Raw genomic sequence first — 27,862 nt, forward strand, 5'->3', positions numbered from 1 at the left:
TTTTATCATAAGACTAATTTGGTGAATTACCGTTCATTTTATATATGGTCGACTTTTAAAACTAGTGAGCTTTGATTGACTAAAAATTAGTGTAGTTATCATCTCTAAATTTAAAGAAAGATTGAGCTGTATTCATTCAACAAAACCTCTAAAAAAAACAGATAAACAGTCATCTTACTGCTTGGATAACATTTATTATTTAATTTCTTAATCCTGCAATTTAGAATAAACCTTGGTATAGCCGTCATTCCTTACCATGTCTTCTCTTCTATCAGCTCCATATTGTAAATATAGAACATCAAAAATATTGTTGTCGCCTTAACATCATCTCTTATAATAATGTGATTGTTGACTTGAGAATAGGTTAGTTCTTATTTTATTAAATATGGAATTGTCATCTCTTTATTTAGGACAAAATGAACTGCATTACTTTTTATATTAAAGCTTCCAATACTTTGTAGTATATCTTATCAATTTCCTTATTGCACAACGTTTTGTAGAAGACTCTATCAACTTTACTGTATTTTATTTAATAATGAAATAAATGATTCTTTTAATTTCTCAAAATTTCGATAATTAACTCAACCTCTATTTTCAGTCTTGCAATTGATATCACGCTCCGGTACAAGCAATCATTCACACACTATAATGTTGTGTAATCTGAAATCAATTGCAACGCCAAAAGAGTTGTCTTACTACGCTACACATTGTTGAACGGTTTGTTGAGTTGCTGATTTGTTGTCGGGTGCGTGAAGCGTGCCGTTTGTCGCCGATCTGTGATCTGCTGTGTAATGCTCTAAGGTGTTTTGTGAATGGCCCGAGACCGAGACCGAGGCAGAGACGGAGACCAAGACGAGAGTATCACCTCCAGAGATTGGGCATGGCTCGCTGCTTAACGGCAGATTGTGAGGTGTTGCCAATTGGTGTGCGGCCAACAAAAGAAATGCTGAGCTCAGTGCTCGCTATGCGCTCTAATTAATTCCATCTCAGTTCAAGGCGTTCGTCTGTCTCTGTGTCTATAAATCTATGCGTTCCATTGACGATTTGTAAGCAAATGCAGATATTCGCATTTCGTTACAAATTCCATTGTTTCGTTTTTGTTTTTGTTGGGGGGCGCAGTTCGCAGTTCGGTGCTGCTGCCCTCTAATTGAAGCCTCTCCCAAAACTCCCAGAGTATTATTATTTTCAGTTTGGTGTATTTATCATGCCTGTGTTACCATTTCAGCAAGTTCAGTTTTGTAGCTGCCCCATAATTATTTATGCAGCTCACTGTAATTGCTTTTTTTGGCTTATTAAATGGGTCAGTTTTGTTTATCATTTTTCTTCTTTTTTTCTTGAGCTTTTGTTGCTGTTGAACTTGAAGTTAAGTTCAGTTTTCGTGTTGTTGTTGTCAAATGACCTTTTGCGGTGATTATTTCAATTGTACAACTGAGTTGCGTTTAATTAAAAAACTCCCTTCAATAATTAGGGCTGTCAGAGATGGGGATTTCGTTATAAGTAATTTAACCGATAAGACACTCAATTGTACGATTAAAGTGACAAAAATATAATACAAATGTGTGTGCTGTGTGGCAGTTCGCTTATCGCATTTACCTTTTCAATTATATGTTTTCGTTTTGTTTCCGTATATAAAAATTGTTTCTATTTTTAATTTACACTCGTCGGAAGACGTTTCAGTTCAGTTCGATTACTAATTGCCGCTGGAAAGGATCGGTGGTGGTGACCTGGTGGCCACCAAACATGGCAATTGGTCTATATATATGCATAGGTTTACTCGTGCTTGCATTCATCGTCTTCGCAAAGGTATTCACTAAGTAATTTAATAATTTTCATTTGAATATATTATTTAATTTATTTTTGCAGATCCTAACCTTAGCCATTACCAGTGCAACTCGGCGTAGAACTAATAGTAAGTCCAAATTAAATCACTTTTTTAATGCTTCACATTTAAATTGGCAGTTTTTAATTGTGACTTGAAATAACTCATATTAATTTACTGTTCTTTAAATAATATTAATGGTTCTCACAAAAGTTTTTAAATGGACTCAACACGTCAATAAAAATCGTTCAGCTGGGTGAACAAGAAGAAATAAACAACTCAAGTGAAATCACTTTAATTAGCCAATTTAATTATTGGCATAAAAACAAACAATTAAAGCTTTAAGTTAACAATTTCACAATTAAGTGTGTTGATATGAAATTTCAAGTCCTTTGAGTGAGTGTGAAAAAATAAAGTCAATGGAGTGAAGTAAATAATTGTACAAATAATTGCGAAGATTAAAACTACCAAGTCCTTTGAGTGCGAGTGAAAAGAATAAATAAATCAATTGAGTGAATCACGTTTGAGATGCTGATTCACGACTAAAAGATACCCTGTTTAGAGATAGTAGCAAATCTAAATACTAGAACTTGAAGTGGTTAATTAGAGTAGCGCCCATTCACAGTGAATAAAATAAAATTTCTATTGTATTGATAAGATTCTACATTAATTGCGATTATACCTTGCACAAAAGCCCATTATCAAACTTTTGGGGTTTAGTCGAATTTGTTTGCCGCCGAGAACTGAAGGTGTTTTTGTGTTATTCCATTAAATTTATTGTCACGATCTATTGAATATCCCACAATGATTGTCGCAATACTTGGTCCTGCGCTTATTGTAGTTTCCATCTGTTTCGCAAGTTGTGTAAGTGGAGATATAAAACTGCCAATGAAGTTCTCAGTTTATGATTATACTCTTCTATTTTCAAAAGTTTTTGGCGCACATTTCGAACAATGGATCGAGGCATCAAAATGGTAAGTTGATGATATTCAACTCTTATATGAGTAAGGGATAAATAGAGATACGATTAGATAAGATGTATGACATACTTTAGATAGCGAAGAGGCAACTTTTTGCTAGCTATTAGTCTACTTAGTCGGTATTAGGTTGTCTATGTAGTTTGTCGTTGTTTCTTCTTTTATCGCCTCAAAATGTTTGAGAATTTTGGCACCGCTGTCACTATTGTTATTCTCTTTATAATACTGTTCTGCCTTTTCTTTAGAGTAAGTTATGCTGTTCATGCATTGTGAATATATTGAATTAATCAAATTTGTATAATCCAAGTGTTTGGATAAAGGTTGCTCTGACTTAGACGCTGAACTTTTTGATGAACAACATTTGAGCTCTCGCCTACGTCGCAGAAATATAGCCGGTAAGATTTGCAGATAAGTAGATGAATCAGAAAAGAAACAATGGGAATGGAATTTGATTTTCACTATTTAAAATACTTAGGGAAGCATAATAATTCAACTAATAGCTTGTAAAATAATTTACAATTTAAATTTTACAATATTTATTTATTGTTTGAATTGAGTTGCTTACTTTCAATAATGTATAATTTTATTATAAGCCAGGCTTTAATTTATTCTCGATTATCTGAAACTCAATTTTATAGTTTTTGGTCCATCCCCATTAAGTTTGCCCATCTTGGTTCAATCGACGATAAGACGGCTTTGGCTATTAATTGACCACAAATGCCTGTCGATTAGATAACATCGGCACAGATAATGAAACCAAGTGTTAGATCATAAAAACCGATTCCAACAGTCTTTATAAAGTTGTCAACGCAATTTGTCGATACTTCTCTGGAATTTTCTTGAATTAAGTTAAGGAATTCTTGTTCTATTCAATGGCAATGGAGGATGGTTGGCAAGTTGTTTCAGTATTTCTTTTAATTGGAATAGGAGTCATTTGGGTAAGCTCAATAATATTTCAATAAATTGTGAAATTATTAAAGCGTGTAATTCCCCATTGCAAAAGTGTTTGTTCAAAGCCTACACAACTTCTCGGTTAAATGAAGAGAACGAGCGACCCGAACGTCGTCGTAGAAACGTCACCAATGACTCCAATGGTAAGCTCTATTGATCCTCAGATAAGCAAAGTAAATCATTCCGATTATCTATCATTTGGTCCATTGATTCATTGAGTTTTGTTCACGCCTGTTCCACGGTTTCCACATGCGTTAATACATCATAGAAAATTGATTGACCACCTTTCGCAAAATGGAAAAAATTGAGATTAGATAACAAAGCTTTCTGTACATCGACACAAAACAAAATCATAGATAAAACAAACAAACAAACGATAGATCCTAACTCGTCCAATCATGCAGTCTTCATAAAGTTGTCAACGCTGCTCGTTGATTTTGTGCGCTTTTGATTGAATTTTCTATGGCAATGGCGAATGAATATTTCAACGCTTTTTACCTTTTGCTATTAATCATAATATTTGTAGTATGGGTGAGCAATAATTGTGTGGAATATAGTAGACTTTTCCTTATGGAATGTATATTTCTGAAAAGGTTGTCGTCAAAGCTTATGGCAAGGGGAAGAACCGCAGACGTGAGCGAGAACAACGAGCTCATACTACTAATGCTAGTGGTAATGGTACTTATAATTCAGGGAGCACCACTGAAACCGATGGTAAGCTTTTAAGATAATTGCACGGAAGTCTGGATAACACTTGATGTTAGCACAAATGATTATCACTTTCCATTAGCTTCCCTCGGTTGATTTTCTTACAGTCGGAATATAATTTCAATTACCCGATAAGATAAGAGAGCTTTTTAATTGCAAAGAGTCATAAGCTTATAAAAAGAATGGTGCAGATTAAGCTGAGTAGTCAACCCATGATAATAATCTGACAGTCGTTGTAGTGTAACGATTATTCTTTGTAAAACAATGGCTGAGCAGGATTGGGTTCTTATGTCGACTCTCGCGCTATTGACACTGATTCTCATTTGGGTGAGCTTCAGTTTTTATCAGTTACAAGCAATTTAACTAAAGTCAAATTCTCAACTTTCCGAAGGTAATTGTAAGAACATTTATTGAGGCAAATGCGCGTACAATGCAAGGTCGTCTCCCGTTGATGAGGGTAGATCGAGTGGGATATTTGTATGGTAAGATCAACTGAGATATCATTTAAAAATAGACTCCTTAAATAAACTGCAGTAAAAGCGTAATCGCTGTTCTTATCTTATTCGTTGATAGCAAAGATAGGTCGCTAAAGTTCCGATCTCATTTACATTCGCTTGTTGTCTTCTCAACTGTCCGCTTGTTGTGTTTTCTTTCGTTAAGATTATGGAACTTATGGAGTGGTATTATTTTATATCATTTATAATCATATTCTCTATCCTTTTAAGGGTAAGTTGGCAGCAAATATCCCTTATTTCTATTCCAAACTTATTGTTATTTTATCTTACTCAAGACTTATCTGGGACCCTTTCGATATTGGCAACTTTGCAGCAAAGATCGAGCTGAAATGGGTGAGCTAAGTGGTTTTAGTTTAACAAGTCAAAATGTGATTTATTTTCGACTTTTTTAAATTTCTAACTTGATTGTCTATTTACTAAATTGTGAAAGGGATTTCAATCAAATGTACACGGAATTTTGGTTCTGTGGCATTCTCATAGGGATAGCTCTCGTGCTAATTTTTCGGGTAAGCCTAGGCCTTATTGTGGGACACTCCCATCCCAATTTGATTTATTGATTTCTCAAGGAGTGCTATCTGATTATCAAAATGAAATTGGAGGTGTGGAACAGGCATGTCTTGCTGCGACGCGAAATGATGTTGCGTCGGGCACTTGAGGGTAAGATTAATTTTCCCATCTATAACTGTAATGATTCTAATAATATCGCACAGCTTAAGCGATAAGATAACCCCCTTAATGATTGCACTCATAATAATAATAATAATAATAATACAATACAAACAGCATGTCAACAAAGTAAAACAGCTATTCCCTCAGAGTTTCTGCAATTTCACACGTTAGTTCTTGTACTTCAAACGGTTCGCACGAACCTAACTCAGCTCTTCCGCAATAAATAATTCTTTGTAATGTACCTGACCGATCTATTCTATATATTCATATTGATTCTATTGTTGACATTCGTAAGTTGCTCAAATGATTTACATCAGCCTACGGTGCTCTGATTGTCGCTTTAATTCTATTGATAGCTGTGTGTTAAAAGTATTCGCAACAATAACTCGGAGGATTACAGCGCCGATGACGGGCGAGCCTCTAACTCGACGGGTGCGTATGGGCTTGGATTTCATTTGATATGATAGAGATAGAGAGTTTATAGTCCAACTTCAGTGCTTTACAATTCTCATTAAAAATTCCCTCGATAATTGTGACAAAATACAAATATGCTATATATGTATATATAACATATAGAACTAATCACCATTTTAGATAAGACCAAGTTTTATTTATCGCTAAACGAAGCGTTCAATTCGTATTTGTCATTTGTCGAAAGTGTCTTGTGAGTGTCGAACTCCAAATTCGGAACCTTCCAAACAACAAATAACGATTCTCGAACTCTCGAAATGCCCGTCGATGTCAGTCTTTATATCGTGTATTTCATTTTACTTGTAATCGTCTGTATTTTAGTGCGCGTAAGTTTCCCATTTCGCCATGAGCTAGTGCGCATTTATTTTTCTTATTTCTTGAATTTCACAGTTGTGTTGGGTTTGCGCCATGCAGAAATCCAATGTCGATCCACCCCCTATTCCAATGCCACGACGTGATCAGCCTCGCGTACTTCGACAAATACGTATTGATCCATCAGGTGCGTCTGAGGAATCAATTCCAGGTGAGAGCTGAAAACTGTCAGCAAGCGACTGAAAACTGCGTCCAACCACCATTCATTAAAACTTATCTGCTCTGCCAGTCAGTCGGAAAGAGTGCTCGATATGATAACAATAACCCCTTATGGTGAACTTTAAAGTTAAGATATGGGGAGTGTTTTATTGCCTGAAATCAAACGGAATTGAAACGCGCAAGAAATTGCGTATGTGCTTACTGGAAAATAATGTGCGCAAAATAATACGATTGTCGGAATATAAATAAAACTGAATATAAGCACGTATACTAAGTAAAATGGAACTGGAACACGGAGTGACCTTTGTGAAATGGAAAAAAAAGTGAAATATTTATTGCCATTCTTCAACACAATTACGTCAGGAGTGACATATTATATTATATTATGGAACACAAGCACTTAAAATATTATATTGCAATAAAAGTGCAACGAATTGAATTAGATAATGTAACAACAATTACATTTTGTGAGCCTAAAGTATACTTGTATACTACTTAATTGCAAAGAATATGAAACACTTCAAACTATTCTTAAAGAGTTTGTTACTCTTGAGCACAACAAAAAGCTTGATATAATTTTGCAAAGTAATTTACACAGAAAAAAATTAAAGTGATATCTCAAGTGGAATATTAAAACCAAGTTTGTTCAACTGCTTAAATGAAATGGAATTAGAACGTTTATTACAAAGCAGCAAAAAGGCACACTTAAGCAATCAGATAATTAAAAAAAGAAATGGAATGCGCTACTGAATTTTAAAGTGGTACGGAAAGTCCCATAGACTTATCTAATATACATATATATTTCCATCCAAAAATTGACCTAATTCGGTTGGAATTGGATCGCTCTTTTCAGACACTGCGCAAATCTTTGTTTAGGGAAACTTCGACTTTGGCAATGAAATTTGGGAAACAAGTTAACAATTTGTTGAACATGTGAAAAATGTTTTCCCGCCAGTGTTTGTGGTGTAATTGTTTTCCAACCGGGTCGCTTAAGTAGCTCGTTTAGGCCAAGTTAGTAATAGATTGTGTTGTGCAACTAATTAACGAGCTCGTGGCTCACATTATGCTCTCGAGTATTTATTCACACACTGAATTAATTTGCAATTGTGTTGAATGCTTCCGCACTTGGCTCGAACGCAAGCTTCTTTCAACTTTGCGTTGTTCGTCGAGTTTCTTCATACCATTTTTTATGAGCTCTTTTTTATTTATGAATGTCTGAAATATATATTTTTTTTCCGTGATACTCCTGTCGCCTCTGACTAAATACGCTCCACATTTCAACACGCCTGTACACAGCAAAAAAAAATATGATGCAAATCTTATCTTATCACCTCGCACTCACTGTGCGGCCATATCGCACTTGGTTCGCTCGGTGTGCTCTATGTGTGCACCGTGTACTCTTCGCACTCGGGGCACTCGGCATGAGGAAGGAATCCACCTGACCAGGAAAATCGCACTTGTGCTGGCTAGAATTGGCTAAGCTGATAAGTAATACGAATATGAATGTGTGTACATAACTCCAAAATCGCACAATCTAAATATTCGAACAGTTTGCTACCGAACTACATACGATCGAGTCTGACATTGAGTAATTGACATTGAGAAATCGAATTGAATTTAATAAGCTTGCCAATATGAGTGTTATTACAATATTTTCCGGTGTTTTCCTTTTGTTTCTGGCCTTTGCATTATGCTGTTGCTTATTGCGTTGCACTGCCTGGCTCTGCTGCGAAATGTGGCGACCCGAGGAAGGTATGTGCATCATTTGCAAATAAGGATAATTGTACAATATAAACTGCCCATTGCATATGGTCGTAATCTAATCGTCGCGATTGTTTTTGGTGTTCGATAAGCAGGTTGTCGGTTTAAAACTTGGCCAATTTTGATGGCTAATTGCAGCCATTGTACGGTTGATAAGATTCACTGCCAACCTTGTTTTTGGCCGTAGTTCTGCACGACGTTTCAAGCCAAACGCTTCTTCACTCTCCTGTCTAGTTTCAAGATGCACTTTCTTGCCACATATTTCATATTTTTCTTTATTATAATAATTGCAATGCCAATTCTTTACATGCTACTTCAGGTAATTTGTTAGCTTCGTTTTATTGATCGTTCAATTTTGATCATCCTGATGTTTTTTCAACAATTTCATAGTACTTGGTTTGGATTTTAATATTCAAGTGCTGTGACAAGAATCGCGACCCCCAGAATCGGACGCGGAACTCTCGAGTGCAACGATCTCGCGGTATGTACCATAGATATGCATGTCTATATATCTTGACAATTGGTTAGAGTGCTTAGACATCATCATATGGCTTGAAGTGCGTCTGATAAGGTCCGCTGTTGCCTGGGCTAATTAAGCTTTTTGATAAGCTTACTTGAGTTAGTCTTTGCCAGAACCTGAGGCAATATGGAAGTCGGTGCCGCATTTTACTTTATATTATTACTAATCATTGGCTTTTTAGCTTACGTAGTACTGCAGGTAAACATTCGAATGGACTTTTTAATGTGTATTATGTGTTTAGTAGTTACATTATTGTTTTCCTTTCAATAGTGCTTGATTATATGGATTATACGATGTTGTTGTCCTGTGCCGCATGCGCCCTCCGCTCGTAGACGTCAGTGTAAGTGTGTGTGTGCGTGAAAGCTTTCTCAAAGTTTAGTACTCTCTCAACTGCTGCTGGGCTTTAAAGCTATCAAACTAACGCAATCATTGAGCCGCCATAAAAATCGACTTGTACTCGTATTATACGGGTCTGTGTGTGAATTTAGTTTAGCAACTTCGTTTATCGTATGAGTATTGCGTGGGGCTATATACACATACAAACATAATCTTATCGCTCCAAAGCGAAACAAGTACCAGCATATACTACATCCACACTGCCTACGTAGTCCCACATTTGTAGTCCTCCATTTCAAAGTATTATTGTACATATAGGCTCTCTTCGATTAGTGTCCCACGGTCGGTTGCATGTTGCGGGCGTCTCTGAAAATGTGCGCCGACTTCTTTCTGCACTTCGAATCCAGTTTCCAAGTGCAATAGAATTCATCATGAGTTTCGGCACTGAATACGCCATCCATGTGCTCATCTATATGGCGCTAGTTATTTTATTTTTCTGCTTTCTGCCGGTCATTTGTTTTTATGTGCGCTTCGAGAGCCGAACGCTGGCAAAACTGTGTCCATCGCGCTGCCAGCGGCAACACAACCGATATCGATACCAACATCAACATCGTCATCGAAATCGTAATTCAAATGGTATAGTAACGTGTGCCAAATGTTGTGGGGGGTGTCAGGGGTTGGTTGGTTTATCTAATCACTGAATTGTGAAGCAGTCGGCACACCATCAAGTTTCGTATTATTATTATTAGATGAAAAACAGTTTTTTTTAGCACAAAGGCAATTGTATCGACGAAGTTCAGTTCTCTAAATCGCAATATGACTTTGACAACCAATTTGATTGTGGCTTTGGGCTTCCTGTTTGGCATATTGGTTATAAGCCAGCTGATATACGTAATTATACAGTGATTACTCGTCTGGGGATTTGTCGTCATGGCATTATCACAATAATAATTTATTTTGTTTCAATAGCTGGCAATGCGCATGCACAATACCATGATGCTGAATCGGCAAAGACAACGTCAACGCCTCCGGCTCGGTACTCGAAATCTGTTATCATCAAAATAACGTATTTTGCATTCATTTTAGTAATTACGGAATTCCTTTTGTATTCCTCTTTTCAGACCGTCAAAACAATATTGAGCTGGGGCGACAGAATAACCGATATGGGGATATATTCTTTATTGAACCAAACAGCCAGGAAGCTGCACGAATTCGAGAGCAGTTGGAGAAGGATGAGAAGGATCTGCCCAGCTATGATGAAGTAATGCGCATGTGCAATCTAACAACGCCTACAGCGGCTGCTGCTGCTTCTCCTTCTTTACCAACGTCACCAGTTGTGGAAACGGGACCCATTGGCATTGTCGCTTTGCCTGCACCCCCGTACTCCGAGACTGATCCGAATCCAAGCAGCATTGTTGTAAGTCCCAGTGCCTTGGAATCGGCGCCATCCACGTCGCGAGCTGCACAAATTCCAGCGTAGCATTAGCAAAAGTGATCCCAAATGCATACAGTGTGAATCTGTTACTGCAGCATTCCCCGTGCCACTCTGTGGGCCACACAGAGGTAGATTTGTGTGTGCCACATATTGAGATATGAAAAATGTGTGATTTTACAAAGTATAGCTAGGAATTAACTTTAGACATTCATAATTGTAAATATTTATAAATTTAAGCTGCAATAAAAAATATAACATAGGTAAACAACGATAGAAAAATAACACTACTTGTTTTTCTTTACTGAAATTTTAATTATAACTCTTTTCAGCTTAATGAATTCATATATCTTAATGTTTTTCGCCTATTCATTCTTCAACTTTGAATTTCGATAAGTAAAGTAGAATAGGCTAGACATATCGATGTATAATTGTGTCTTTCTAGAGTGACCATTAATATTCTTTAAAATATACTAAAGTTTAGAGGAAATGTGATTTGCTTTGAAATTCAACTCCGGTCTCACTCAACATAGTATTTGTAACTTTTACACATTCGAGAACCTAAACGATGCGATGAGCGCCATAAAGGTAAGTAAATAATTAGGAGTGTACTCCAATGAGTTCTGACATTCGTGCAGATTGAGTTTGCAGTGAAAATACTCAAAGACGACACGAAATGCGTGGAAAGCCTGCGACACGTTCTGGAGGGCATGGGTCACACAGAAGTAGACCCGATACAGGGTCGTGTAGTTATACAGACAACAGCGCCGTGGTCCGAGGTGCAGGACAAAATTGAGAGCACAGGTCGTCAGGCTGTGCTATCAGGCTTTGGAGGTCAATCGGCGGTCGCGCTTATCAACATGACTGGCTCGGTTGTAGACAAAACTCCTATACACGGCGCAGTTCGTTTTACAACCATCGCAGCGCAACAGGCTGGTGTCGTTGTGGACGGCGTAGTGGATGGGTTGGAGCCGGGACTGCATGGCCTTCATATTCACGAAAGTGGCGATGTGTCCCAAGGTTGTGCATCCGTTGGAGGCCACTACAACCCACGCCAGTCGCCTCATGGCAGCCCCGAAGCAGCAACCACACAACGACATGCTGGAGATTTGGGCAACATAAGCGCTAATGAAGCCGGTCGGGCCACATTCCGTTTCGTGGATCCCTCGTTGGAAATGTGGGACATAATTGGACGTGCCGTGGTCATAACAGCAAAAGCTGATGACTTCGGACGCGGAGGCAATGCACAGAGTCTTATCGATGGCAATTCCGGAGATAGGTAAGGGAATGAGTTGCAAAAATTGTTGTGTAAAAGTGTTAATTCATGATCTGTTTTAGAATTGCCTGTGGCATAATTGCTCGCTCGGCTGGTATATTCCAAAACTTTAAACGAATATGTGCCTGCGATGGCGTCACACTTTGGGATGAACGCAATAAACCGCTGGCCGGCAAACAGCGTTCTCAAAAATTATAATGTTAATTGGTGTTGAAGGGACTTACATTTTATTGGTGTGTAAATATATGTATAATTGTTGGGTGTACTCTACTTGTTATCTTTCTGTTTGCTGGCCGCTTTCAAGCGTCCCAAATGTGATTTGCATTTGGTTTTATAGGCCTGCACAAGTTTCCCGCCTGGCGAAATAGCAATAGCTGCATGAATCTGTAAGACAAACAAATTACAGTAACCACATTACATTAAATATATTGTTGCCTTACCTCTAGATAATCAATTTCCAATTCGTAGTGCACAGAATCGTCTAGAAGGTTGAGAACGATCTGGAATTGCTCATTGCTTAGGGCATATGACATTTCGCCAATGTTTTGCTTGTACCACTGTGCATAATTATCCAAATTCTGTTGTATATTCAGTGTTGTGGCTGCCACAGCACGAGCGGTAAGTAGCAGATGCAACATGGACAGCTGACAGCCTAAACTTGCCACATGAAGCAATCGGCTCTTGAGATATTCTATTTAGTAATCAACATCAAATTTAATGTTAAACAATAAGTAAAAGTATTTGTCTTACTTTTTGCAAATGAAATTGTTTCTGTGTTGTTCAAACTGGCTATGGATTGCACCGCAATGAGATAGTATTTCCAGTGTTTAAAGTTGGACGTTGCAGACATTTTGAATAGAAAATTAAGCATCTCTTTCTGATGTCTGACCAGCAGCTAATGAAAAAGTGAAATATTATTAAGGAATTCGCTACTATTTCTCAATTTTTACCTTGCCTGTCAGACTCTTGACAAAGGTGAGCTCGTCGACGCCCTCGTTGATCCAAGTGCTAAAGAGCTTAAATGCCATACTAACATCTTCTACCTCATGTAACTCCAATAAAATGCTTAAATGCATTTCCAGGCACACATTGATTAAGACATCAGCTGTGAAGAAATTATTATAGTACTATATAACAATTAACACGCCCTAATCCATTGCGTACCGGGTAAGGACTTGGACAATGGCTCCATATAGTTTAAATTGCTGATTTTTGGATTATTAGCAAGGGCTCCAAAGAGATGCCTCAATGCTGTGTCGAGCATATTATTAAGTTTAATTGTATTTAGTGAATCTAATAATAAAAACATTAATTCTTCGTTTAAGATAGTGTCCCTGTAATAAAGAGTTCACCATAATGTGCCGCGATGAATAAATTGGCTAGCAAATCGTGTTCACTTTCGAGAAACTCAATGAGTATTAATTGCAATTGTTCTTCATCTAAAATGCTAGCAAATAAAGTTAATAAAATAGTATAGTTAATAGTTAATTATGAACTCGTTTTTGCAAGTTACCTGCAAATATATTCGGTTGCAGTGAGGATTCTCAGTTGCTGCAGTTGCCGCAACACTCGAAAACTGCCCACACTTAACGGCAATTGACAAAAGTACTTGGTCAAAAAGAGCTAAATTCTTAAACATTAAAATTAATTTATTAAATTACTTTGCGTTTAGTTACCTTTTCCTTTGCGTTTAAGCATTTGAGCAATTCCAAAAGGCTGCAAGTGGCCCATGAGTTAATCTGTGGACTGTCACATTGTTTGCGTAAGACCTATGATAAAGCAGCTATTAAAAAGTATCAAAATTGTTCTAAATACCACATATACTTTGCAAGTTAATCCAAAACTGTTGCTGATATTGAGACTCATTGAATTCTATTTCCCGCTTAAAGTCGCAGCTGTGTGTACATACCGATGCAATAACAAAATCAACTCCAGTGTGTACACACTTGTACAAAACATCACTGGTGGCAACTCGCTCGATGTTAAATTCAAAATAAAAACGTTAGCAAGGCAACAATTAAGAGTGTTCCTGGCAAAAATATGCTTTTTCATATCAAAATGATAATATTTTTACATATATTTGATTTGATAGACGCATAGTGTTCCTTTTATTTTGGATATATATTTTATGTGAGCTTCAAATAATATATTGAAAAAGTAAAAGAGCTATTTTCTTTTTTTTTTTTGTGGTGTAACTTAGATAAAAATATTGTGCTACAATAAATCTCCTACAAAAAGTAATTGGAAATGCTCTTATCAGGTGTATAAAATTCTAAATACGTTAATTTAAGCGAACACTAACTTATTTGTTGCTATAGACTAGATCATTATTAAATTTAATACACGCTTTGGGTGGTTCTGAATTATAATGAAATGTTAATAAGTTAATTAATAACAATTAAAATAGTATTTATTGGCAGAATTATCGTACATAAAAAGACCATTTTATATTAATGTATCACCAGTATGTTTGAAAACAATCAAGCATGAAGTACTTCAAAGCTAATATCTTTTATATGTTAATTTTCTGCCTGAGACCTGTAAGTTGTGGACGTGTAAGTTACAACTTTTTTTTGTGTAGATTTTATTAATTTTATATTTATAAATAATTCGATGGAAATTAGGTTGAAGCCTATGAAGTGACACCATTGACATTCCTGGTAATCTGGTGGAAACATCATCGAGGATAATTGGTCGCGATTCTGCTATCAATGGAACCTGGGAATTTCTGGAAGAAGTTAACGATGATGCTAAAATGGAAATAGGGATATTTATTGATACGGTCCTATTTCCATTTTAGCATCATCGTTCACTTCTTCGGGGCTGCCGTGCGGCGACTGTTATATTAACTATTAAATTACTTTGCATTTAGTTACCTTTTCCTTTGCGTTTAAGCATTTGAGCAATTCCAAAAGGCTGCATGTGGCCCATGAGTTAATCTGTGGACTGTCACATTGTTTGCTTAAGATCTATGATAAAGCAGCTATTAAAAAGTATCAAAATTGTTCTAAATACCACATATACTTTGCAAGTTAATCCAAAACTGTTGCTGATATTGAGACTCACTGAATTCTATTTCCCGCTTAAAGTCGCAGCTGTGTATACATACCGATGCAATAACAAAATGAACTCCACTTATGCAAAAAAAAACTATGCTTATTCATCACTGGTGGCAAGGGGTCTTAAATATCATAACTGGAAGTCCAAAACTGGTGCTGATATTGAAACATTTCCACATCCCTCTAAAAGACATGGCGCTGATCTTTGCAATAATAAAATCAACGCGAGTAGTACACGTTAATGCAATAGAAAAAGGAGAAATTAAATTCAAAATAAACAAGTAAGAAAGCTACAGCACACTCGACTGTAAGATACCCACTACCCATTTTTAATAAAGGCAAAATATTGCGGTATCATTTTCAAAATATACCAAATATACTGTAAAAATACTAAAAGTATACCAAATGGTATACTTGGTATATCGATATAGTACACCATTCAAAATATACCATAGATGGCACAATATACCAGATTGTCAGCCAAAGTAACTGAGACCCTTTGTAAGTAGGCGCTTTTGCCCATACAAAAGAATTTCTTTAATAACTTCCACAATTTTCTGATTTTTCTGATCGTAACCAAATTTTCAGGAATCATAACTACTATAGTATTTACTTTATATACCAAAATTCGCAACTCTAGCTTTAAAATTACGCTTGTTATTTGATTTTCTTGATTTGCGGGGGCGGAAGTGGGCGTGGCAAAAATTTGAAACAAACTTGATCTGCGTGCAAACATAACAAATGCTGTCAAAAAAAAATTATTGCTCTATCTCTTATAGTCTCTGAGATCCAGTGTTTCATACGGACAGACACACAGACGGACATGGCTATATCGTCTCGGCTGTTGCCGCTGATCAAGAATATATATACTTCATAGGGTCGGAGATGCCTCCTTCTACCTGTTACATACATTTCCTGCCGGCACAAAGTTATAATACCCTTCTACCCTATGGGTATAAAAAGGTTAGCAATTGATCAATTAACATTTAAAATAAATTCGAATTGAAACATTTATATTATTAGTTTAGTGTATTAGAATATATATGTATATTGAATTTTCTTTTTATTTTGGATATATATTTTATGTGTGCTACAAAAAAGTAATACCAAGATTTTCCGATTTTGGATTTTGGCTAACTATAAAAGCTATTTTCGTTTTTTTTGTGGCACTCAGATAAAAATATAGTCTACTGACTTCCAATGCAATTGCAAATGCCCATTTCAAAATTCCTGAATACATCAATTAACGCAAACACGAACTTGTTTGTTCTTATTAACGATACCTTTAATCAAATTTAATGCTCGCTTTGGGAGACAAAAAGTTAATTGTTAACAAAGAGTCACGTAATTTAAATAACACCTCACGAACGAGTGTCAGTTATAATAATTATTATAATAAATTTATTTTTAATTCATTTAAATAATTCGGCGAAGCAGGCTCTAACCTTTGAAGTAATGCAGACTGAGACCATAGATATTCCTGGTAATTTATTGAAAACATCAACGAAGATAGTTGGACGCGATTCTGTCGTCGATGGAACCTGGACTTCTCTGAAAGAAGTTGACGATGATATAAAAATGAAAATAGAGGTTGTTACTGATACGGCAAAAAATTGCAATTTCACTGTCCGTTATGGGGGCGTGTGAAACCCTAAATCGATAATACGAAAGGTTTATTACAGATTTAAATGCCCATATCAAGTGTCTAAATTTCTAAATACATTAATTAAAACAAACACGAACTTGTTTGTTGCTATAAACTATATCGTTATTTAATTTAATACACGCTTTGGGAGGTTCTAAATTATAATGAAATGTTTATAAGTTAATTAATAACAAAACAGAGACGCAATTAAAATAGTATTTATTGGCAGAATTATCGTGCATAAAAAGACCGTTTTATATTAATGTATTACCAGTTACCTTGAAAACAATCAATCATGAAGTACTTCAAAGCTAATATCTTTTATATGTTAATTTTCTGCCTGAAACCTATAACTTGTGGCCGTGTAAGTTATAAATTTTTTTGTGTAGATTTTATTAATTTTATATTTATAAATAATTCGATGGAAATTAGGGCCAAGTCTATGATGTGACACAAATAGATACCATTGACATTCCTGGTAATCTGGTGAAAATATCATCGAGGATAATTGGTCGCGATTCTGCTATCAATGGAACCTGGGAATTTCTGGAAGAAGTGAACAATGATGCGAAAATGGAAATAGCGATATTTGTTGATACAGTCCAAAATGGTGATTGGAAACCAATGGCAATAAAGCTTCCTGTTCTGGGGGTGTGCACTACTCTAAAGAGATATTACAATTCATATATTAAAAAATCGTTCATAACTGGCGTAACTACAGATTTCGATTTTAAAAATGGAGATCTGTGCCCAATACCCACAGGAAAATATTGGATGAAAAATGTAATACTAGACTCCGATAATTGGCTGAATCTAATGCCAACAGGATACGTCAAAGTGCAGATCTCCGTAATAAAGGATAATATTTTTGGCGGAGCATTCGCTGTTATCGTTAAAATCGAAAACAAGCCGTTATAATAAATTTTGTTTTGAAATGATAAACTATATAACGGATGCCGTGCAAAGTAGTTATTGCTTTTTGGAACTGTTCTACTTTTCGATTAACCACTTATAGAAAACAGTTATTAAATATTTTCCTAATTATTTTAAATATCGTAAATGCAAGTAAATCGTATTGAAACAAATTGAATTCCACTTCCCACTAAAATACGTATTGCTGCTATATCTTTGCAAGGCGTATCTTTGCAATAATAAAATCAAAATCAAACCAGTGACTACACATTAATGCAAGAGAAAAAGGATATTCACCACTTGTGGCAACTCTGTCTGAAGTTGGATACAAAATAAATACGTTAGCAATTGTACAATTAAAAGGTAAAAATAACTTTCAGTTGAAACATTTATATATACAAGATTTTCCAACTTTGCATTTTGACTAGCTTTAAAAGCTGTTTTCGTTTTTTGTGGAACTCGGGAAAAAATATATCTATGTACATCAACTAATGCAAACACGAACTTGTTTGTTTTTATAAACGAGATCTATCAAATAATGCACGTTTTGGGAGATTCTTGCGGAGACAAAAAGTTAATTATAAAAAAATGGAAACGTAATTAAAATTAGCTTTACCGCACGAATTATCGTGTATAAATAGAGTTTTACATAAAAATACATTGTCAGTAAACTTGAAAATAACCAAGTCATGAAGTTCTTTAATGCCAATATTTTGTATATTCTAAGTTGCTGTTGGACACCCATAAGTTGTGCCAGTGTGAGTTAAAATAATTATTATAATAAATTTATTTTTAGTCCATATGTATAAATAATTCGGCGAAGCAGGCATAAACTTTTGAAGTGATGCAGACTGATACCATAGATGTTCCTGGTAATTTTTTGAAAACATCAACGAAGATAGTTAGACACAATTCTGTCGTCAATGAAACCTGAACTTTTCTGGAAGAAGTGAACGATGATATACAAATGAAAGTAGAGGTTTTTACTGATACGGCTAAAAATTGAGAATGGAAACTAATGGCTATGTCACTTCTCGTTATGGGGGCGTTTAAAACCCTAAATAGATATTACGAAAGGTTTATTAAAGATTCATTTGAAACTGGCGGAAATACACATTTCGATTTTAAAAATGGACATATGTGTCCAGCACATAAAGGTGAATATTAGTTCTCAAATATATTTCTAAATGGTGACAAATGATTGAATATATAGTGCCATCAAGATACATACATATATGAAAATTCGGGTCAATGGCTTTTGTGATTGATATCCAAAATAAGTCCTTCGAATAATATATCTTCTTTTGAAATGATTAAATACATAAGATTATAACCTAGAAAGTTAAAAAGCTCTTTCTTAATTTAATCACGCGAATATGCTAGACAAAGCATGGAGCAAAATAATTTCAAGTGCAAAGCATGAAACGAAGAAAAACATTGGCTCTAAAAATGCCGGAAGCTCGACAAGCGCATGCGCTGTGCTTTCGCTAAGCTTATCGCAAACCAAAAGCTTTTCACTGCCAAGAGAGACAGGACAATAAAAAGCTTCCGTCCAACCAAAACTTTGCACAGTCTTTGTCAGATTTCAAGTGAATTCACGCAATGGGAAAAATGGTTTGCGAAATACACATATAATTGAAGTTGAAGCTTAGAAAAGAAACACAACAGTGCTCTATTTGAGATAAACAATTTCTTTATAAACAATTTTTAATCTCAATTGACAATTGAGTTTGAAAAAAGACAAAGAAGAGATTTGCAGCAAAAGAAGAACATTGTGTCACAAGGTACGTATCAAAAATTTGCAGGACAATTGCATTCGCGTCAAGGTTGTGTCATGTGTGTGCTTTTCGATTTTTCATACCGCTCTCAAAATGTCAGACAATGGCAGCTGAAGCTGAAACTGAACCCACAGGACACAAACAGACCCACAAGAGATGATACAAGTGCGAGTGCGAGAGAATGTGAATATGTGAATTCAAGTATGTGAATGTTGAATTCTGAATGGTGAATGGCGAATGCTGTTGAACAGTAGTGAATGGCGCACAAGGCTACAAGCACAATAACTAAATTGATAGCTCCACGACGTCAATGGCTGGGCACCCCTGACTAATTCATGGTCATTCACTTGATGTTTACTCAATTAGATATCAGTTTTCTAGGGAACAGGACCCATCAACTGTTGTCCCTGTTGTCCCAACCCCTCTCTCGCTCGCTCTCTCTCTCTCTCTCTCACTCCACGTCAATTATTTGTTTGCTTGCGGTTTCTCTTATTGCGTCGTGTTAATTTCACTTCAATATGTGCGCTGTCCTGCCCATTCCGACCCCACTCGACTCGATTCCCTATCTTACCGCGTCACCTCGCTACCTCCCTGTAGTGCCCTGTGTACTTCATCCTGTTGATGACGCCATGCCAAGCTAAACTTGGCCGTTCCATCATCGTTCGCAACGAACTTTGAGCCACAGGACACTCAGGACACTTGTTCGTCTATTTATTTAACGACGAAATGATATCAGGCGCAAACAAATGAAATTCTCGTTTGTATAATTGTCCAGGCTACTGGCAAGAGTCTTTCTCTTCACCTGGCCAGACCTTTATTTACCTTCGCCCCCAAAAACGTGGCTTTAACTCCACACGATTCCGTGGCCATTTCCATTTTAAATATGACGAGCACAACATCAATTTTATTGCATGCAACAGTTGACTCAGTTTCTTTTATGACCAATGCCATCATTTTGATTTTATGACATTTATTTATATGCAACTGCCAACTTTAAAGTCACTCCGCAATGTACTTATTAAAATTGCAATATCTTCTTCTGGGCCACAAAACCCATCAGCTTATTGCCACAATTGTGGCTTCAAACGTCAGACGAATTTTGTAAGCTATGCTTCCTGATGTGCATAAATTGATTGCCCCTGCTGTGCAATGACTTTTCCGAATGACTGTCAATTCATGCAATACCTGAGCTAGACAGTTTCGAACTGATGCAATTTATCCATAAGAAATTGATAGTTTTATATTGAAATTTAAACTTGGTAACCAGTGCAACCGCAGAAATCATTTGAGGAAATCCCCAAACTATTGCAATACTCTTAGAGTATACAAACCATTTATATTTAATCTACCCTTAAATCTTTAACTCTATTATATAGTTACTTGCACATAGGTTTGTTATATGATAGGATACGAATATCATTTAGCTGTCATATAATAATCGTTTGAATAGTGAAACTTCCAGAATAAAGTTAAGACTAACTAGATAAATGTATTAGACTAATCACTCAATATTAATATTTAATAAGAACGTAGTTCCTTGAGATTATTATACCTTTTTTGAATTTAAACCCTGCAGAAAAGAGTTATTTGATTCCTCGTGAGCCCTTGTACTGACAGCCTCAGGCAATCCATACAGTCTCTATAGCTATAATAATAAGCTACTTTGCCATGCAGTTCATGCATGATATATGGTTGTGACCTAGTTGATGTGGTGTATTAATAACTTAAGCCAGACCCGAAACGGTAAGACGTAACATAGTCAGGCAAGGTTGATCCGCTGGAGCTATGTTAACTGTCCGACTAAATTTAGAGGATGCCACTAAGGTAGTTGTAGAATGAAACTCATGGTCAAGGAACAAACTGTTGCAGTACATAAAATACAACAAACTGAGCAAACAAGGTAATCTGTTGTTGTTGAACCATGGGTTGCGGCGACTGCTGCAACAAGCAATCAGTGTGTGTGGGGGCATCAATGGAGCTGCCGCACGTGCCACATCAATCCCATCTGCAATTCAAATTGCAAATGCGTGGGCTTATCAATTCGTATGCCGAGCACGGGTTTTATAGTATATATAGCATGTTGCACGGGCTTTCCGTACGGAATGACAAGCTCAGGAATTGATTGCGTGTACAGATGAGTGTGACTTATGAAAATACAAACAAACAGACAGACAGACAGCCGGATATATAAACGAATTTCAAATCACAATCATTTTCTGCATGCATTCAATCAATCGAGGTATGAGTGTGTGTGTTTGTAAACTGTTTGTTAAGTCAATACCAATTAGAATTTATTGTCTGCAAATATGCCAATATTTTCGAATATACATATGTACATAGCATGTATGAATATGTTCTGTTAATATATAGATCAGGCTCTCAAGTCAACAATCACCTGCCAACTGCCAAAGGTAATCACAGAGTGCCCCTCTACCTCACCCTCTCCCTCTTTGGCCTGTTGACTTCCTTTCAGCAGCATAATAATAAGCAGGTCCACATAGAGAGCGCAGCGCAGCAGCTTTGAGTTGAGCTGTAAGCGTTAAGTGGCTTTTGTGTAATCTGCATGACAATAAGGCAAACACGTAGGCTAGATGCCCGTTACACTGAGGGCTATTGGCAATCTAAGAGTAAACTTAAATTTATTCAGCTTAATGTATTCAAAAACTAATAATAGACTTCACTTTATTTGTTTATAAATGAAGGGAGTATAAAAAAATTGAGTTGCAATATTAGATTGACAAAAACAAAATATAAACCTAAATCTAATAGTAAACTTAAATTTATTCATCTTAATGTATTCAAAACATTTTAATAGACTACTATTTTCATTTTTAAATGTCAAGGGCATAAGAAATAGTTCTACTTATAATTTGATTGAATTTTACGTATTTAGTATTTACATATTTTAAACTAAGGTCTTAAATATTCGATATGCAACATAGATTAAAATAATTTGGTTACAGTATATGAATAATAGTGAATTCAGTTAATTGCATACCAAGGAATTACACTAGTGTTTTCTCTGTGTGTAGAAGAAGTGTTGCTTGGAAGGAAGTGCTGTAAAGCAGGTGCCTACTTAAAAAAACAGCGCAACTGCGCGCCAAATTTTGCTAGCAAAATGAAAAAAAAAAACTATAAATATTACAGGTGAATGTAGGGTGTGTGAAGGAGTTCGTGTGTGTGTGTGTGTGTGCAAGGACATGTAGTCAAAACGCAGGCAATTAATAAGCATAAACTTATGTGCAGTTTGTACGGGGCGTATGAGTAATGTAGAGCGTGGCACGTGCCGTTTATAATGGGCAACGCGTGGCAACGCAAAGTGAGGCATTTACACGTGTGCGTTATCAGTGTGTGTGTGTCTGAGAGTGTGGGTGTGAGTGTGTTTGCGCTGTCAATTTGCGTATTTATAACTGCGATATTCACATTAATCATTCGCTGTCCACGTGGATTAAAGATGAACTCCATTGATTATCATCGCAAAGCAACGAAAATTAATTTGCCAATGAATCAATTACAAGCTGACGCAAAATACCTGCAAATATATTTTAAAAATTCATACATTTTGTTTTTGTTTGTTTGCAGCTCACTTTGTGTCTGGCAATTGACGAATTATTCGACAGGTAAACATAAAGACAGCTTCTTTTTTTTGTTTTCTTTTTTTGTTTATATATAAATTTGCATGCAATCAAAACGAAAATAAAGTAAATATTGAAATTAATTATCAATTTGATGTAAGAAAGTGAAAAATTTAGGTGTTGAATTTGTCACCTGTTCAAAAGTAATTCATGTGGTATCTGCAGAATAAACCTCTATCGTAATTTTTGGCTAACTCTCTCTTTCAATATTCTAAATCTATTTATCTCTCTTTCTCTATCATTGTACACCAACTCTATGCCTCTCGTTCTGTCTCTCTATCTATTTTAACAACTTTCCTTGCATCACTGTTGTCCAAACTTGCTATAGATATAAATTTCAAATACAAAGCAAAAGATAATAGAAACCCCCCAACGGTGCCCATGTAAACGCAAACGAGATCATAAGAAAACCCCCCCGAAGAAAACCCGAAAGTCTACAAGTATTGGGAGCATACCAACCGAGGGAAGTCCTTGAGGTCCTGATGGCACCGTTTAAGCTAAAGTTTCGCATGGGAGGCTCGCGCAGCACGAGCACATCGCAAGAGCATGATCCGGATCCGACTGTGAATGAGGCGCTTTTGGGCACACAGCAGCAGCAACAGCAGCAGCAGGAACAGGAGCAACAGCAGCAACTACAAGAACAACAACAGCAACAGCAGCAGCATCAACAGCAGCAACAACAGCAGGCAGTTGGTGCCAGCAGCTCGACAATTGATTCAGTGGATTGCAACAGTCTCGGCTCAATGAGCGAACGGAAGCTCTTGCTTCCTCCGAATCCCAGTAAGGCTGCCATCAATTCCAACAGCTTGCGTATGGGTAAGGATACGCTACAACCATTAACATCGTTCATTAAGCCCACTCACACACACTCAGATACACATACAACGCTTTGTTTATCTTCTAATTGGTGTCTTTTAACTGCATGACTGACTACGCTTCAATCTCGGAGCCCCATTATAGTACAATACATAACACTACTACGACGAGTTTATTCGTATTGCCTGTCAATTGTGTTTCAACAACTTGGAAATCCCTTTTGTCCCTTTGTCTTAAGATGCACAATGCATGACCCAAATAAACATCGCAATCACTTTGCCTTTACCTCTTACAACGCCTTTCTCCTCCCCAATGATTTCTTACGCTTGCAACATTTAGTTAAACCAGTAAATTCTACAATTGAAGTACTCCATCTACTACACAAATTTCTAATTTTAGTTCGTGTATACTTTTTACATACTTAACTTAGAAATTGTACATTTTCTTTCCTCTGTTGACCTATGATACGAACATATTTATTTTAGTTCAGCATCCATTTTGCCGAATATCCTTATTTCATTGTTTTTTATGTAGCTGATATGTTTACTCTTCATTTTTCATTATTTCACTGATCCTGCCTTGATTACTGCCTTATCACTGATCCTCATCTTATATCTACATATTTCGCAGTTCTATTTCGGGCTCATACATATTTAATCCATCCCACACCGTTACACCTCAGTCAATTTTTATGTTCAAATCTTTATCTCACCTTTCCAACCAAAGCACTTGATATGTATTAAATCGGTTTCACATCTCTTTGTTCTATGTCTACAATTCAAGATGAGTTTCCCTGTTTTCCATTTCGCTGTTTCGCCCAACCTATACTAACTTTTGATCCCATTTCCTTTAACACCTATTTTATTATTTCATTGTTTCATGACTGAGATTCGATTTGAGTTCTTCAGTTTTTTCCATCCGCTATTTTATCATCTCAGCCTGTTCCGCATCTCATTGTTCCATTTTCGAATTAAATTTGAGTGTCCCTTTTCTCCATTTCTCTATTCCGTCTTACCTAGACCTAAACCTAAGATCCCAAACCCTGTGAGTAATTTAATGCAGCAGAGCTTGAGGTTAATATAATTTTCACCTAGTTTGCAGGCAAGAGAATATAAGATGAGTGTATGCACAGCACATTTGCATGACTGCACATCCCGCGGCAATCTCCCTCCCTCTTGTACACTCCCACTTTCCCCCCACTGCTTCTTCAACGCAGGAAAATGGATTAATAAACATGTACATATGCGCAATTTGTATATTCGATACTCTAAAGCCAGCCATATATGTGCTCTTGCAGGCTATGTTAATCCGAGTCGCACATCGACGTGCATCAACGAAGCACCCGCGGACAGCAGCAACAACCTGCCGACAACACCGCCCCCGACATACGAGTATGTGTTAGAGGAGGTAAGAAGGGCTTGTTGTTGTTTACTTCCTATGTGGTATCCTAATTAATGCATTGACACAACAGAATACGCGACTCTCGCAGCATCGTCAGCTGTCGTCGGAGCACAGCGCCACACCGAATCAGAACAGTCGTCGCAGCTCGGCGAATAGTTCGCGACAGAGCGCTGCCCTGGAGCAGCTAACCCTCAATGATCGGAGGAACAGCAACAGCAACAGCGACAGCGATATTGATCTTAACATTGACATCGACAGCATTGATAGCAACGATATTTGCAACGATCCCGATTGCCAGCAGAACTATAACAACAGCAATTGTGGCGGCAGTCGACGACGCAACAACAATCGCAGCAGCAATAACAGCAGCAGCAACGGCAGCAACAACAACCAACATCACAACAATAACAACATCAGCCACAACAACAACGAAGGTGAACAAGTGGAGGTGGACGAGGAAGAGCTGCATCAACTGCAGCAGCATCATCAGCAGTCGGAACACATCATTGAGGGCGTCACAGAGCTGGAGCTGCACAGCGACGACAACGAGGAGAGCACGCTGAGCGTCAACGAGTTTCTGCTCGAGACCGAAATGGCTGCAGCTCGTGCCAAGGCGTATGCCGCGTGTGGCGATGCCGGCAACGATAGCCAGCAACCCTGCACCGACGAGCAGTGCACTCAGTGCAGCGAGCGTGCGGGATCCGAGGAGGATGGCGGCGAGCCATCCACAAGTAATGCGGCGCGACACAATTTCTTCGATCCACTCCTCAATCGCTACGGCAATGAATGTAAGTGGAATGTACTGTTCGATCACCAATGACATTCATATTCATGCTCACCTTTCAGCTGGCTGCTCCAATGGCTCGGGGACGGGCAACAGCAATGGGCAATCATGCAATGAATCCTGTTGTGCCTCGGGCTCGTTGTCCGGCTCAGTTGCATCGCGTCGTGGACGTCGCCAGCAGCTGCAGCAACAGCAGGAACAAAACTGTCTGCTCACTCCAGAGATGATGAGCAACAAGACATCAAAGGAGATCTACAAGGATCTCGCCAAACAGTGGGGCATCACCTGCAAAATGTCTGAGAGTTGTCGTTGCATGGACTGTCAAAGCCATTACTTCGATTGCGACTACGACGATGTAAGTGCTGAAATTTTAATTAACTTTATTTTTTCTTGATGAATTTTCTTATCTGTTCTCCCCAGAACGAACATCAGAAGACGGATGGCGGATTGGGGGCGGGCACGCCCATGTTTATTAGCGAGGTAATGCACGGATCTGGATGTCAGATATTGTAAATGGATTTTGGAACAGTTGTTGTCGTCTGATTTTTGTTTTCTACAAATGGGGTATGAAAAGATTGCTGAACAATTGTTATATGTAAATGCAAATGTTTTCTAGAAAAGCCAAAAAGAAATGCTATATATAGAGTATTAAAAGAATCTTGATGATCGTGGCATTGGATTCAACATAATCGTAAACGTATTTCGACGTTATTTGCACAAATTGTTTGCACAACGCACACAAAATAAAACGAAGTAGAAATAATGTTGCACTGCGTCTTAGGTCGGAATACTTGATGGATCTGCGGGAAATAGATTAATAAACTGCATTCAAAATAGTCATTTAAATGGGCTTTAAAATATAACAAATCGAAACGAAATGGAAACGCTAAATAGATATCACGCTAACTTATCTGGCGTCAACTTATGAATAATTTTCTATGGGATATCAAATTAAATTTAATTTGAAAATCAAAAACGAAAAAATGATTGAAATTTTTATAAATAAGCCCACCTTGCAGATGAAAATTTGATATATCCTTAAATGTGTTCCATTTTTGAGGGTCGAAACTCATAAGAAAAGAAAGTAAGCAACTTGATTTGTAGCTGATCTTAAGAAACTAAAATCAATTCTCCCCAAAAATTATTAATATTGTAAACCCCCATTTGAAATCCGAGCTTTTCATAACAAAAAAAAAAGATTGCATTATAAATTGAACAAATTGTCAAATTAATATGAAATATCGAAAATGAAATTTGTATGTATTTTTCTATAACATAAAGAGAACTAACTATTATTATATAGATATGGCCTATGTGTTGAAGAAAATGTAATGGTAGAGGCTTACGATTCAAGTACATCTATCTAGAGAAACTTAACCGTATAGTAGTTTAAGCAACGTGACAATGAGGACAGTGAGCACTTTTGTGCTGGGAAATGGAACAAAATTTTAGATTGTATTAGAAAAGTCTAGGCTCCCCCCAATTAATGCGATACAAAGTTAACCTTTATTACAAATAATACTGATATTACAAAAATGCGAATGTATTTAGTCTGATATTCGATTATTGATTTTTTTTAAGAGAATGTGAATATTTTATGGTTTTGATTCTTCTGTTAAAAGCAGTGAGGCATTTAGAACCTAATCCTAACATAAGCACGATCCAAAACTATACTATAAACTGTATATGTTCCATACTGTCTTAAGAAAGCGGGTTTCATTCGCATCTCAGAATTAGAACTGGACTAGTACTCGCGCAGTTATCGAATATATCGAATATGTATTTGTTTATAGTAATCGTAAAATATAACAAAAAAAAAACACATGAAACAGAAACATAAAAACCGACTAAGTCTGTTAGCCGTTA

At 36.8% G+C, this 27,862-nt stretch overlaps 5 protein-coding genes across 20 annotated transcripts; 4 read left to right on the top strand and 1 right to left on the bottom strand.

Annotated features, from left to right (window-relative positions):
- Positions 1-1,702: 1,702 nt before the first annotated feature.
- LOC133841443 (uncharacterized) lies at positions 1,703-10,972 on the top strand. 16 transcript variants are annotated; one of them, XM_062273937.1, is made up of 3 exons: positions 1,703-1,803; positions 1,864-1,909; positions 10,380-10,972. In XM_062273937.1, exons 1-3 carry the CDS (start codon positions 1,741-1,743, stop codon positions 10,736-10,738), a joined length of 468 nt encoding a protein of 155 aa, XP_062129921.1. In that variant the 5' UTR covers positions 1,703-1,740; the 3' UTR covers positions 10,739-10,972. The 16 variants fall into 16 exon arrangements, with proteins under 16 accessions (XP_062129921.1, XP_062129922.1, XP_062129911.1 ...); XM_062273938.1 differs by lacking the exons at positions 1,703-1,803; positions 1,864-1,909 and adding exons at positions 2,609-2,683; positions 2,751-2,793; XM_062273927.1 differs by lacking the exons at positions 1,703-1,803; positions 1,864-1,909 and adding exons at positions 2,956-3,042; positions 3,104-3,191.
- Positions 10,973-11,123: 151 nt separating this feature from the next.
- Positions 11,124-12,236, top strand: LOC133841442 (copper chaperone for superoxide dismutase). The gene is made up of 3 exons (XM_062273920.1): positions 11,124-11,278; positions 11,329-11,969; positions 12,029-12,236. Exons 1-3 carry the CDS (start codon positions 11,264-11,266, stop codon positions 12,162-12,164), a joined length of 792 nt encoding a protein of 263 aa, XP_062129904.1. The 5' UTR covers positions 11,124-11,263; the 3' UTR covers positions 12,165-12,236.
- Positions 12,177-13,929, bottom strand: LOC133841441 (uncharacterized). Its single transcript, XM_062273919.1, has 9 exons — positions 13,791-13,929; positions 13,643-13,735; positions 13,480-13,589; positions 13,319-13,413; positions 13,131-13,259; positions 12,917-13,071; positions 12,717-12,861; positions 12,407-12,657; positions 12,177-12,350 (listed from the first exon to the last, which is right to left on the bottom strand). The coding sequence occupies exons 1-9, from the start codon at positions 13,830-13,832 to the stop codon at positions 12,234-12,236; spliced, it is 1,137 nt and encodes a 378-aa protein (XP_062129903.1). The 5' UTR covers positions 13,833-13,929; the 3' UTR covers positions 12,177-12,233.
- A 2,871-nt stretch (positions 13,930-16,800) lies between these two features.
- LOC133845902 (uncharacterized) lies at positions 16,801-17,643 on the top strand. Its single transcript, XM_062280558.1, has 2 exons — positions 16,801-17,034; positions 17,103-17,643. Exons 1-2 carry the CDS (start codon positions 16,966-16,968, stop codon positions 17,586-17,588), a joined length of 555 nt encoding a protein of 184 aa, XP_062136542.1. The 5' UTR covers positions 16,801-16,965; the 3' UTR covers positions 17,589-17,643.
- A 1,504-nt stretch (positions 17,644-19,147) lies between these two features.
- On the top strand, positions 19,148-27,860 carry LOC133842851 (probable serine/threonine-protein kinase DDB_G0282963). The gene is made up of 7 exons (XM_062276125.1): positions 19,148-19,366; positions 22,943-22,980; positions 23,324-23,811; positions 25,109-25,218; positions 25,283-26,000; positions 26,059-26,351; positions 26,417-27,860. Exons 3-7 carry the CDS (start codon positions 23,478-23,480, stop codon positions 26,507-26,509), a joined length of 1,548 nt encoding a protein of 515 aa, XP_062132109.1. The 5' UTR covers positions 19,148-19,366; positions 22,943-22,980; positions 23,324-23,477; the 3' UTR covers positions 26,510-27,860.
- Positions 27,861-27,862: the final 2 nt, after the last annotated feature.

The sequence above is a fragment of the Drosophila sulfurigaster genome, chromosome 3, assembly GCF_023558435.1.
Source record: "Drosophila sulfurigaster albostrigata strain 15112-1811.04 chromosome 3, ASM2355843v2, whole genome shotgun sequence".
Taxonomy (NCBI): domain Eukaryota; kingdom Metazoa; phylum Arthropoda; class Insecta; order Diptera; family Drosophilidae; genus Drosophila; species Drosophila sulfurigaster.